At 39.4% G+C, this 14,662-nt stretch overlaps 1 protein-coding gene across 1 annotated transcript in view; it reads left to right on the plus strand.

Annotated features, from left to right (window-relative positions):
- The window catches only part of Fam227b (family with sequence similarity 227 member B), a 147,537-nt gene that overhangs the window by 16,219 nt on the left and 116,656 nt on the right, over window positions 1–14,662 (plus strand). The window contains 3 exon segments of the mRNA XM_050133040.1: window positions 4,925–5,023; window positions 6,449–6,550; window positions 10,376–10,502. Coding sequence (XP_049988997.1) covers window positions 4,925–5,023; window positions 6,449–6,550; window positions 10,376–10,502 — 328 coding nt within the window.

Here is a 14,662-nt window from a genome sequence, read left to right on the forward strand (position 1 = left end):
ATGTTCCTTTCCCCCATCCTCTACCCTCAATCCACCTGCCCCCAGGTCACCTGGCATATCTCATCTATTTCCTCTTCCCGGGAAGATTCATTCATGTAACTTAGGTCCTCCTTGTTACCTAGCTTCTTTAGGGCAGAGGACTGTAAGCCTAGTCATCCTTAGCTTTACATCTAATATCCACTTATGAGTGAGTGCTTTCTATGTTCATCTTTCTGTGTCTGAGTGCCTCACTCAGGATGACTTTTGCTACTTCCATTCATTTGCCTGCAAATTTCATGATATCATTGGGTTTTCTCCCCACTGAGTAATACTCATTTTGTAGATGTAACACCTTTTTTTTATCCATTCTTCATTTGAGGGACATCTAGGTTGTTGCCAAGTTCTGGATATTATGAATAATGCTGCTTTGAACACAGTTGAGCAAGTGACCTTGTGGTATGATTGAGTATCCTTTGGGTATATGCCCAAGAATGGTATCACTCGATCTTGAGGTATACTGATTCCCAAATTTTTGAGAAACTACTATACTGATTTCCAGAATGGCTGTACAAGTTTGTACTCCCACCAGCAGTGGAGGAGTGTTCCCTTTACTCCACATCCTCTCCAACATAGGCTGTCATTATCGTTTTTGATCTTAGTCATATTGTTTTGATATGCATTTCTCTGATGACTAAGGATGTTGAACAGTTATTTAAGTGTATCTCAGCCATTCAAGATTCTTTTGTTGAGAATTCTGTTTAAATCTGTACCCCATTTTAATGGGATTATTTGGTATTTTGATGTCTGGTTTCTTGAGTTCTTTATATATTTTGGATATCAGTTTACTGTCAGTTGTGGGTTAGTGAAGTTCTTTTGCCATTCTGTAGGCTGCTGTTTTGTCTTATTGAGTGTCTTTTGCTTTACAGAAGCTTTTCAGTTTCAGGTGGTTCTATTTATTAATTGTTCATCTCAGTGTCTGTGCTGCTTGTATAATATTCAGAAAATAGTCTTCTGTGCCAATCCATTCAAGGCTACTTCCCACTTTTCTCTTCTATCAGGTTCAGTGAAACTGGATTCATGTTGAGGTCTTTGATCCACTTGGACTTAGGTTTTGTGCAGGGTGATAAATATGGATCTATTTAGATGCTTGTATATGCCACCATCTAGTTATGCCAGCACTATTTGTTGAAGATGCTTTCCCTTTTCCATTGTATATTTTTGGCTACTTTGTGAAAAACCAGGTGTTCATAGGTATGTGGATTTATATCAGGGTCATCAATTTGATTCCATTTATCCACATGTCTGTTTTTATGCCAATACAAAGCTGTTTTTATTACTATGGCTTTATAGTAGAGCTTGAAGTCATGGATGGTGATATCACCATAAGTTATTTTATTGTACAAGATTGTTTTGGCTGCCCTCAGGTTTTTGTTTTTCCCTGTGAAGTTGAGTAATGTTCTTTCGAGGTCTGTGAAGAATTTTTCTGGAATTTTGATGGTGATTGCATTGTTGCTTTGAATCTGTAGATTACTTTTGGCAAATTTGCCATTTTTTTTACTATTTTAATCCTACCTATCCAAGAGCATGGGAAATTTTTCCATTTTCTGATGTCTTCTTCAATTTCTTTCTTCAAAGTTTTAAAGTTCTTGTCATACAGGTCCTTCACTTCTTTGGTTAGAGTTACCCCAAGATATTTTATATTATTTGTGGTTATTGTAAAGGGTGATATTTCTCTGATTTTTTTTCTTGGCCCATTTATCATCTGCATATAGGAGTACTACTGATTTTTTTGAGTTTTTCTTGTATCCTGCTACATTACTGAAGGGGTTTATCAGCTGTAGGAGTTCCTGGTAGAATTTTTGGGGTCACTTATATATACTATCATATTATCTGCAAATAGTGAAAGTTTGACTTCTTCCTTTCCAGTTTGTATCTCCTTGATTTCCTTTTGTTGCCTTATTGCTCTAGCTAAAATTTTGAGTACTATATTGAGTAGATAAGGAGAGTATGGGAAACCTTTCTTGTCCTTGATTTTAGTGGAGTTGCTTTGATTTCTATCTGTTTATTTGATGTTGGCTGTAGGCTTGCTGTATATTGCCTTTATTGTGCTTAGGCCTTCCTTGTATCCCTGTTCTCACCAGACCTTTGTCATTAAGGGATGTTGGATTTTGTCAAAGGCTTTTTCAGCATCAAATGAGATGATAGTGTGTTTTTTTTTCTTTCGGATTGTTTATATTGTGGAGTACATTGACAAATTTTTGTATGTTGAACTAGCTCTGCATCTCTACTTGATCATGATGGAAGATTTTTTTGATGTGTTCTTGGATTCAGTTTCTCAGTATTTTATTGAGTATGTTTACATCAAAGTCCATGAGGTAAATTGGTCTGTAATTCTCTATCTTTTTTGCATCTTTCCTTGGTTTGGGTATCAGGTAACTGTGGCCTCATAAGAAGAATTTGGCAGTATTCTTTCTGTTTCTATTGTGCAGAACAATTTGAGGAGTATTGATATTAGCCCTTCCTTGAAATTGTGATAGAATTCTGCACTGAAACCATCTGGTGCTGGGTTATTTTTGTTTGGAAGACTTTTAATGATTGTTTCTAATTTCTTAGGGGTTATAGTTCTATTTAAATTGTTTATATGGTCTTAATTTAATTTTGTTATACTGTACCTATCAAGAAAGTTGTTCATTTCTTTTAGATTTTCCAATTTTATGAAGTACAGGGTTTTGAAATATGATCTAATGATTCTCTGTATTTCCTTGGGGTTTGTTACTATGCCCCCCTTTTCATTTCTGATTTTGTTAATTTGGATATTCTCTCTCTACCTTTTGGTTAATTTGGATAAGGGTTTGTCTAACATGTTGGTCTTTCTTGAAGAACCAACTCTTTGTTTCACTGATTCTTTGTATTCTTTGTTTCAATTTTATTGCTTTCAGCCCTAAGTTTAATTATTCCCTGCCTTCTACTCCTCCTGGGTGAGTTTACTTCTTTTTGTTATGGAGCTTTCAGATGTGCTGTTAAGTTTCTTGTGCCAGATTTCTCCAAATTCTTTCTGTAGGCACTCAATGCTATGAACTTTCCTCTTAGCACTGTTTTCCTAATGTCCCATAAGTTGGGGTATGTTGCGCATTCATTTTCATTGAATTCTGAAGTTCTTTAATTTTTTTGTTTCCGTCTTGTTCTGCCTGGCCCTACTGCTACTAGGGGCCCCTCAGATAGTTCAAGCTTCACCACTGCCTCCCACATACAGAGGGCCTGATTCGGTCCCATGGAGTCTCTACAGTCTAGAGTTCATGAGTTCATGAGTTTCCATGAGCTTGGTTCAGCTGTCTCTATAGATTTCTACATCATGATTTTGACCTCCCTTGCTCATATATTCCTTCCTCTCTCTCTTAAACTGGATTCCTGGAGCTCAGTGTGTTGCTTGGTTGTGGATCTCTGCATCTGGTTCCCTCAGTCATTGGATGAAGGTTCTATGATGATAGTTGGGGTATTTACCAATCTGGTTACAGGGGAAGGCCAGTTTGGGTACCCTCTCCACTATTGCAAGGAGTCTTAGCTGGGGTCATCCTTGTGGATTCTTGGGAATTTTTCTGCCACTGGGTTTCTCCCTAACCCCATAGTAGTTCTCTCTATCAAGATATCTCTTTCATTGCTCTCCCTTTCCATCCCAACCCTCCTCAAACACCCAATTCCCTTATGTTCTCATCCCGTTCCCTCCCTTTACAACCCTCCTCACCCCTAGTTTACCCAGGAGATCTCATCTAATTCCCCTTCCTAGGGTGACCCATGCATCTCTCCCGGGGCCTCTTTGTTTCCTAGCTTCTCTGGAGCTGCAGATTGTTTTCTGGTTATCTTTTGCTTTACATCTAATGTCCACATATGAGTAAGTACATACCATGTTCTGTTGATGATGCTTGTGTCTGTAGTTCCTGTTTGCTTACCCAGATTTTCCACTAGAATTCCAACTAAATTCCCTCAGTTTGTGTTTTCCTTTTCTTTCTTTCTCTTTCTTTCTTTCTTTCTTTCTTTCTTTCTTTCTTTCTTTCTTTCTTCTGCCCTTCCTTCCTTTCTTTTTTCTTTCTTTTTTCCTTCTATTTATTTATTTGTTCGTTTATTTATTTAATTCTTTATTTCTTATATTGCCCTGGCTATTGTTGATTGTGTTCTTACACTGGAGTTTAAACATCAGGGTTTGGGATGATTAGGTCTAGGTTCTGATTTCTGAGTTTGTGTTTGTTGGATGTATGTTTTCTTCCTTGATTTCTGGTTCCTCTTTGGTTGTCTGGTCTTTGTTTCCTGGATTTCTGGTGGCTGGTTCTATTAGGGAGGCATCCAAGTAAGGTGGTGGTCTTCGGGTGGTTAGCTCTGCCTTTGGGGGGCGGGAGGCTCTGTTCTTCTCCTATGTGTAGTTTTTGATATAACTTGTGACCAGTATGACTAATAACTTAAAATTTTTATTACCTTCCTTTAACACATATACATACAAATATAAAACTAATATGTAAATATTAAAAATATGTTTGGAATAAAATTACAAATATATATTTTATGAATCTATTTTATATAAACATGTATTTATAAATCTGGAAATACTATTATAGTTTTTTTCTGATAAAAATTTAATGTTCGAATCAAGATATACTGTAAGTACAAAATACATTCCATCATTTTCAAATCCTTAGCCCTAAAGATGCAAAATATTTTATTAATACTTTATCCATTATGTGTTGATAGGACAACATTCTAAGTATATTTGGTTAAATAAGGTATGTCATCAAGCTTAATTTCACTCATGGTTTTTAATGTAACTTCTAGGACAGTTAATATCATTCATTCATGAATATTGTAAGTATCTATCAGGACGTTCTGTTACCATATTCTGTATAAAGCATATTTACATAACTATATTTAGTAACATGTTTTGATTTGTTATCCATAGGAAAAGATATTTAAAGTCTGGAAAACCTATTTTCTCTCAGACTGCTCCATTGCTCTCTTGCATGACTCTTTTTGGTGGTGGTTTCTCCATAAATTCAAGGTAAATGACATTTTAAAATTCTGTAAAAACATTGATTTGTAGCATAATTATCTTTCAGTAGAAGTAATATTAATACAAAAGTTTTTTACATGGATAACTTTTTGAGCATTCCACAGACTAAAATCCCATTTAAAGTTTCTTCTTTCAGAAGAATTAAAATTCCAATAAGGATTTCAACAAACTGGATTTCTCGTCTATCAGGAAAGATAAGGGAGAGCCAGTATGGTAGCAAATACTAAAGTTATATCTTTGCATGTTATTATATGCTGGTAGATGAACAGAAAGTATATTGAAAATCAGTAACAGTGAGGATTTAGAAGAGAGACGGGCAGAGAGCCTTTGGTTGATTCAGAAAAGTGAGAATTTGAATCTGGGAAAAAATGAGAAGAAAGTGAAATGGGTAGCACCAGAGGCACTGTTCGACCAGAATTTCAGTAAGAATAAATACCCGAAAGTTGCCTAAAAATTTGGCTCCCCAAAATGATGCAAAAAATTTGAAGGTGGCCCACTCTGTGACTCCCCAAACCACGGCCATCTGAGTGCACATGGCAGTGCAAGCCCTTCACCAGTAGCACTACCCCACTTCCAGGACTAGAGTTCACATCAGAGGACTGAACACAGTACACAGGTGCACAGCCCATGCCCATCTAACCCTGCCCTGTGACTCCAAACCACAGCTAGCCAAGTACCATGTGCACACCATGTGCTCCACAAAAGCCCCTAGCTGACCTGGACTACTTCTGAAGCCCCAATTACATATCAGCATTGTGTCCCCAAGACCGAACCTCAAGCATGACCCAGCAATTTCAAAGATCAGCTCAGTTTAGGTAACAACGGATAGAAATCCAAATGCACACTCGACAGAGGTGAGTCATATATTCACACTATACAGCCAGTAACACTGCTCTATCTGTACAGTTCCAACACAAACAACATGAAAAGCCAAAACAATGCCGCTTCAAAAAATTAGTACCCCACACAGTAATGTTCCCTGAGGAAAACAACTTAGATGACACATAAGATAATGGACTCAAAATAGCAATTTTAGATAGGTTCAAGGAGCTCAAGGAGCATATGAATAAATGCCAGAACGATGATTTAGAAAACACAAGCAAAGAGTTAAGTATGTATATATGTATGTATGTATGACTGTCATCTAAGAAGGTAGGCTATAGCCCCATCCAATATAGTGCAACTAAGAAATGACAGAGCTACCATTCAAACTCCACTGTGATGCCAAAACCAATGGCTCTTCCATTATACTGGTCGAACTACCCTTTAATAAAAGACTATATTCTTATATAACATATATACAGATGCATGTATGTATATGTATACTGAATTATATGTAATAATATTGTATACAGAATTTCCTAATATAAATTTTAATGTTGACCCTAATTGCATACATGCATCTCCTTTAAGCCTGACAGAAGAGATCAAGATTCCTTGTTTGACAGAATCTCAGAAAGTTATGTAACACTTTTCATGAGAATACCTCATAGGAAAAAGGATGCATTCTTTCAGGTACATGTAAAAACTCAACAGTTGTAATAATTATCTTCATAGTGTATGAAAAATGTATTTCATTTAAATATATATTTTGGTTACCTTTCAACCAAAAATTCTCTGATGTAAAAAATAGAAATATTTTAAAGTTATGTTTTACCACCATGACCACTACCCAGAATATTGTGTTCTCTGGACTCATAGTCTTAGAGTCGCTGTAGTTCTATAGTCGTGTGGGTTGGAAACTGGTGACTGCTATGTAGATATATTCTTGCTTTTGTTCTATTTACCTATAAAAATATCATTTTCTTTTACTCTATAATAAATCTTTTAATCCATTTAAGTGAAACTGGCTAGTTTATATTATACTTACTGAATAAGCTATGAACTAAATATTTATTTTCATTTCTGTTAATAGGTAAGGTTAATCAAAATATTTTGGTAAAGTGAGAAAATATATGGAATTCTTCAAATGTTTTAAATATTAATAGTACTTCAAAACACAAGCAATATTCAAGTATCTGTTGCTTTAGCAATCTGTAAATCAGAAGTCTAAAACATTTTGGATATAAATGTTTCACAGTGTTTAACATAATATACCATTAATGAAAGTATAATTCTAAATGTGAGGATTTGTCAGATACTTGCATTCTATCTTGGTTTATCTTACTCTTCCATAAAGTGTGGTCAGGAAAACTGTAGTAGACTGGGAATTGGGTTTGAAGACTTGTCCACTATGGGCAGCACCATCCCATTGGCTGCTGTCCTGGAGAACATGGAATGGAGAGAGCAAGCTGAACACAAGCATGCATCTCCCCTTGCTTCCTGACCGTGGGTGCCATGTGGCCAGGTTCCTCAAGTTCCTGCTGCCATGACTTCCCTGCTGTAACAGACTGTACCCTGGAACTATGGGCGGGAATAAGCTTACTCTCCTTCAAGCTGCTTTATCATGGACACAGGAAAAAGAAACTAAAACAATCTTTTCATAATCACCAGTAGGTGGCTCAGTCACACATGTATACACACACACACACACACACACACACACACACTTGAGAAGTTCCTCTTAAACAACCTGTTTTTTAATTTTAACTATTAATAGAACTTCTGTGCCACTGATAATATGCGACCATTTGGGTAATGAAGATATTCAGAACTCCCTTAATAAAATTAGATATACCAATATATCACAAAATTCATTCCCTCACACATCCTCCTTCCTGCCGCCGCCACCCCAGTCAAGGATGCCCTAAAAGGATGGTGTTCCAGCAAATCTGAGCACTGTTTGATTAACATAGCCCTGTTTCCTATGAGCTGTTACAAAGTATAATAACTTAATTTTTAAAGCAATAAAAATTCATTTTCTTAGTTATAGAGGCCAGCAATCCACGATGAATAGAATATAAATCTAAAATGAAAACACCAATGCTGTTTTCTTTAGACACCCAGAAGGAACTCAGCTTCTCTTTCTTTCGTCCCTGGCGTCAGGCCCTGACAACGTTCTTTGACCTATGGTGCCATCACTGCCCTCTCCCTTCTGCTGTCACATTGCCTTCTCCTCTTCTGGAGTCAGTCTGCTCAGTTTCCCTCCTAAGGCTATGTGAAACTACTGTTAGAATCTACAGGATAATATAGAGTACTCTAATCTGCCCCATGACTTCAGCTTCCTTCATCCTAACTGACATTTACAGGTACAAGGAATTAGAACATGTGCAGTTTGGGGTTCATTAGTTGGTGCACTACAGTGGCCATTATGGACTTCTCTAATGCTAGAACTTTAATCAAATGGGGGTCTTAGTTCATGATTGTCAATATTTATCTGAATTCAGAGAACCACAATAGAGATATCATGTGTCTTTAATATAAACATATGGTCTCTCTCAGTGTTTACCCCTCGAGAAAAATGTAATAGCTGGAGTATCTGAAAGCTAGGCTGTCACGTAGGAGCATGGCTTGAGAGGGGCTGGCCAATGGACCATCTGGAATAGGATGTAGAGGCAGCAGTGCTGGTTGACAAGGTACAAAACTGTGGTATTCTCTTCAGATGGCCCAGCTCAGAACCCCAGCTGCAGGGAAACGGTACAATAGCTAATAATGTTCCGTGCTAGCTAGGTCAGACCAAATCAGCTTTAAGACTTTCACTCCAGGAAAGACGGAGTAGGTTGCTCCTGAGAAACCTTTCAACTTTAAGGGTGTCTAAGCCTCTGTTATATTTTTGCATCTTTTAAAAAAATGTATTTATCCTTACTGGCTTGTTTCCACATGTGTGTGTAAGGATGTGGATACACATGGGGCGTGGAGAAGTGAGAGGATACCTTTCGGAAACCAGTTCCCCCTCCTTCCAGGAGTTCCAAGGATCAAATTGAGGTTGCCAGGCTTTTGCCCACGGACATACTAGTATGTCTCTAGTCAGATATTCTTGCATATTCTAAGACACGTAGAACAGACTTCATTCTGGGTAAAATGGCCCTTCCCTGGAAATGCAAGAGAAGGCACAGGGAAGGAATAACCAGGAGAGGAAAGCTCCATATCCTGTGCCTGCCAGGACCAGGTGGAGCTGCTGGGCTCAGTAGAGCCTGCTCTTTTCCTGAAGAGCCTACTCTTGTTTGCTCCAGTTAAACTCCTGGCTGCTTTGTTGCCATGTCCCTTCTGATTTCTTCCAGAGCATAAGAACCAAGAGTGTTGCTGGGGAGAGACCAGAGGAAAATGGAGACTTCCCTCTGACTATGGGATGTTTATAGTGCTGTAATTTTGTTGCTATCTCATTGTAGTTTTAATAATTAATACTGGTTATAACATATAAACTAACACGACCAAGTAACAAATACCTTAAAATACACTTTTCATTGTGATCACTATCTAGATTATTTTTCAGAAAATAACCATAGCAAGTTAAATGAAATCAATAGCTAATCAAGCCAATTACCCATGACTGTAGTGGTCATAGACCCTGACCCTACTACTGCCATCTTCCTAACTCAATATAATTTCTAACTGTATCCTATATATACCTTATATCCACAGAGAAGTGTAGCTCTCACTGCTTGTCAAATTGGTTTCTTTTAGCAGCAAGCAGAGACTGTTACAGAGATATAAAACTGATCAAAACCAGAGAATAAGTGACCATGTGGCATCTACCCCTAATCGGTACATCTGCAATGTAACCCCTACACCCAGGAGATTGTAAAAGCCAGAGGACCGGGATACTTGCTATGAGACAGTGTCCTCTGACATGACAGGGAAGGGGAAAGGATATGGCTTCCTAAACATGGCCTGCATATTAAGAGTACGAGTAGACATGCCAGTGTGGACAGGGAAATTTTTGCAAGACTTTACCCCTAGCTCAAGAGCTACAAGCAGTCATGAGCTGCTGAGAGATGCAGAGCCAGTTTCTTCAAGGATGAGGCCCCTGGTAGGTTTGCCAGTCCCGAGTGGCTAGTCCGAACACAAGTGTACAGGAACAGCACTAAACTGACTCAAGGTGATGTGTGTGTTTGAGAGGGAGTAGAAAGGGACACAGGAAGAGCTGGAGGGGAAGCATGGAAATTATGCAAATGCAGTACTTTGGTGAGAATCTAGAATAAAATGTTGAAATTTACATTTAATAAAAGAATAGCTAGTCAAACTCTGCCTTTATTCAGGAGTACTTACAAAGCACTCTAGGTAGACTCATGTTTTAGCTGTTTTTTTTTTTTCCTTGTGTCCCTCAATTAGAGTTAAAATAGCTAAAGGAAAGCTGTAAAGGGGGAACATGTATTCCACAAACTAATCATTTCTTTGTTATTATTATTATGTATTACACATGAACTATGACAGCCACCTAACATGGCTCCTTTCCGGCAGGTGTATCCCAATTGTTTGGCACAGGCTATCTATGCAGCATTCCAGGAATCATTTCCAGAATCCAGTGAACTCTTCAATAGTGAGTTTAAAGAACAGCTAGGAAACACGATTTTTCTTTGGTTGTCAGGTATGAGTTTGTCATTTAAGTATTCATTATTTGGTTCTAATTATTTTTAGATTGAAGTATTCTGCTCCAATCAAAATATTGATGACTTATAAAACAGGCCATACCAATGTCTGCTTTAAAGTGATCATTACTCTGAAATTTTCATGATCAAAGTTAATTACTTATTGGCATTGTAATTCAGCCAAATCTTTTGTTTGTTTGGGATAAAGTCTGTACCTAGCCTTGGCATTCCAGAAACTCACCCTGTAGAACAAACTAGCCTCCAACTCACAGAGATCTGCCTGCCCCTGCCTCCTGAGTGTTGGAATTAAAGGTGTGCACCACCACCTGGCAAGTCAGATAATTTTAAGTGGTGAAATTATTATCGAAAACAGAATTTCTTCAAAACTGACATTGGTATGTGTATGTGTGTGTATGTGTGTGCGTGTGTGTGTGTGTTTGCAGTGTAGTCTGCATACCAAGATAAATACATCAAGCTGCTATGAAGAACAGAAGTTATCCTGCATATCCACTATTGACAAAGTTGTGTCAATACCCAAATTTGAATGTTGAATCCCTAACCCTATAACACCTTTTAATGTGACTTTATTTGAAAATAGGTCTTTTAAAAAGGAAATTAAGGGGCTGGAGAGATGGCTCAGTGGTTAAGAGCATTGCCTGCTCTTCCAAAGGTCCTGAGTTCAATTCCCAGCAACCACATGGTGGCTCACAACCATCTGTAAAAGAGGTCTGGCGCCCTCTTCTGGCCCTCAGGCATACAGACAGAATCAGAATATTGTATACATAATAAATAAATAAATAAATAAATAAATAAATAAATAAATAAATATTAAAAAAAGGAAATTAAGATTTAACATGTTTGGTCATGTAGTTGATTGCTAAACCAATAGGATGAGCGCTCTCATGAGAAGATGGAGAAAGGAAGGATGTAAGCAAGATTGGAGGGAAGGAAATACTAGTGTCTTCAACAACACAAAATAGCTCAGTATTCTAGCCATGAACAAAAGTAGCCTGAGGGAAGACTCAGGAGTTCCATTAGAACCTGCAGTAAAAGGTAGAGAGGAGGAGGAAGAGGAAGAGGAGGAAGCAGCAGCACATGGAAAGGTCAGCATATGTAAAACATATAGAGAACTAAGAACCAGTGAAAGAGTAGAAAACATCAGAATCAGGAGGTGGCAAGTACTCCTGTGGTCCCCAGTGGCCTGATTTGCCATGGACTCCAGCAGCCTCTACTGCCCAGCACCTCGATAGCGGCAGTGCATAGTCAGTGCTCCCTGAGTGCTCTCAACAAAGACCTCAGGAGCTCTTTCACAGACACAGTGGTGACTCTTGCCACTGAGGTACATGTTGCTGTTGAGAATTTTAGAGAGACTTGTGCTCAGCTGCCATTTCTAGAGTTACTGTTGTGCTGCCTCAGGACCACCACCTCCCCAAACCTATACATCCTAGAAACTGAGATGCTGCCTCAGGACCACCACCTCCCCTAACCATGCATACCCTAGAAACTGAGATGCTGCCTCAGGACCACCACCTCCCCAAACCTATACATCCTAGAAACTGAGATGCTGCCTCAGGACCACCACCTCCCCTAACCATACATACCCTAGAAACTGAGATGCTGCCTCAGGACCACCACCTCCCCTAACCACACATACCCTAGAAACTGAGATGCTGCCTCCATGTGCACACATACACCCTGGCTGTGTCAGCAGTGTGCTTCCACACATTCCACACAAGTCAGACACAACGTAGAGAACTAACCTTCACACTGGACCTTCAAGCCACTGTTACCCTACTTATCCTGAGCCAGCTGATGCTGTGCATACAAGAGTCATGGCTAATAGCAAATGCACCTGCAATTCAGAGTTCATAGAAGCAAGGAATCTGCTCATGTGTCTGTACTCTGGAACCCATATTCTAGGGAAAATTCCTGAAAGAGAGTGTCACAACAGGAGCAACCATGAACTGGATCTTAAGTATGTAATTCTTCACACCTGTGCACTCCAGACCTCGTCTCTGTTGTGCTCCACAAGTAACCCTGAATCATACACTATTACCAAAGTTGTACCAAGGCTACTGCTCCTACCCACTCTGGGATCTCAATTCCCTGAACTGTTACTATTCTCTGTCATATTGACCCCGAGCAAATGCTGTAGTACATGGTCCTCTGGGGATATATAGCCATTGCGTCTCTACATCCCCAGGCTTTTCCATCACTGTAGCATGCTAGGCCTGTGCAGTAAGTCCTGCTAGAGCCTAACCCTGGGCCTGCTACAGAGTCATCCAGACTTGCCAGTCACTAGTGCCCACAGCCTCTGAGAATATGAGCTGACTTCGTATTCAGTCTTCTAGGGACCCAGAGAATTAGCCACCAATGCAGTAGTGCTTCCTGGTGCCCCTGCTAAAGTGTTAACCACCTCTCAAGAGTATCGGCTAACAAGAGAAGTCACAACTTCTGAGTCCCAGTTCAGCCAGTATCATGATTTACCTATAAACTGTGCCCCCACTCTCCTGGTGAGAGGGTCACAGTTCCCCACCCCTTTGGAGCAAGAGTGATGCCTTCAAAGTCTGCCAAGCAAGCAGTCTACATCCCCAGTGAGTAGCAACATTACTGCTCAACCAGATGAAGAGGCATCAGTGGACAGACTAAAGATGTGTAGAACAGGACAGAAAAATGACATCACCAAAGGAACAGAATGTTTCTCTAGTAACCAAATCCCGAAAAGCTGAAGTTATATATTTCTAGAAATCAAAGTAAAAAATTATCATTTTACAGAAATCCAGTGAGACTCGAGAGAGTATGGGGAGAAGATTCAGTGAGAACAGAGAATGACATATGATCTGTCGATATCTCGGTGGAGACCTCCAATTGCCGCGCACCTTGCCCCTGTGTCTGTGCTCTGTGCGCTGGCACCCAGTTCTCGAGCTTCGGACAAGGGGGCTGGAAGTTAAAATACACAGACACACACAGACAGAGACAGCGACACGGGTCATCCTTGAATTCCCCAAGAATGCTCTCTTTATTGTGTTCAGGGGCAGATTATATAGAGATAGCCACGCCCCAGCCAAACCCACCAGAAACCACTCTCCTGCCATCAGGAACTCCTGAAGGTCTCGTGCTCAGAGCAGCTGTAGGCACTCAGATCAGGGGATTACAAGAAATTCAGGATCTGGGGTCTCACTGCTCCCAACAATGATCTACACAGAGCCAACAAATACATAGACATGACTTTTTTTAAAAAAATATTTATTTATTCACTTATTATGAATACAATATTCTGTTTGTGTGTATGCCTGCAGGCCAGAAGAGGGCACCAGACCTCATTACAGATAGTTGTGAGCCACCATGTGGTTGCTGGGAATTGAACTCAGGACATTTGGAAGAGCAGGCAATGCTCTTAACCACTGAGCCATCTCTCCAGCCCTAGACATGACTCTTAAAAGGACCAAACCTTAGAACTGAAAACTTTTAATTAGAGAACTTCACTGGAGGATTACATAAAGCAGAAAACGAATTTGTAAACTTGGAGACAGGCCCTTTTAAATTAAACAGAGAAAAACAAAGACAAAAGAATGACATGAAAAAGCCTATGAGATTCATAAGATACATTTAATGAACAAATTTCTACATTATCTGTGTAACCAAGTTCTGGCTTGTGAAGACAGATGCAGGAAAAAAATATTCAATGAAATGGCTACTGAAGACATCCCAGGTCATGAGATGCACTTCTATCTGTATCTGTGACTCTCAGAGGCCCACTAAGCAATCATCCAACCCAGTAAATCATCAAGAGTGAAACACTGGCTCAAACACAGGGAAAGCCCATCGGACTGTAGGGACTTCTCAAAAGAAGTCTTGAATGCTAAGAAAGGGGTGATATAGTTCAGTGATGAAAAAAAAAATGTCAGCCAAGAAGACTTTATCCAGCAAAGCAGTCCTGTGATAATGAAGGAGGAATAGCCTTTTACAGACAAGCAGCACCGAGGGGCTTTGTCACCACCAGACGTGGTTGCAATAAATGCTTTAAGGACTTCCACCTGCAGAAATGAAAGCACAGTGTGTTCATCACAAGGACAATGAACAACTTTGGGAAAGAAGGGTTGATTTTAGCATGTGGTTTCACAGTGAAGAAGACATGGTGGCTGAGGCTCTGGCCTTG

This window comes from Alexandromys fortis, unplaced genomic scaffold, assembly GCF_014885135.2.
Source record: "Alexandromys fortis isolate MF-2015 unplaced genomic scaffold, M_Fortis_MF-2015_v1.1 scaffold_6, whole genome shotgun sequence".
In the NCBI taxonomy this organism is placed as follows: domain Eukaryota; kingdom Metazoa; phylum Chordata; class Mammalia; order Rodentia; family Cricetidae; genus Alexandromys; species Alexandromys fortis.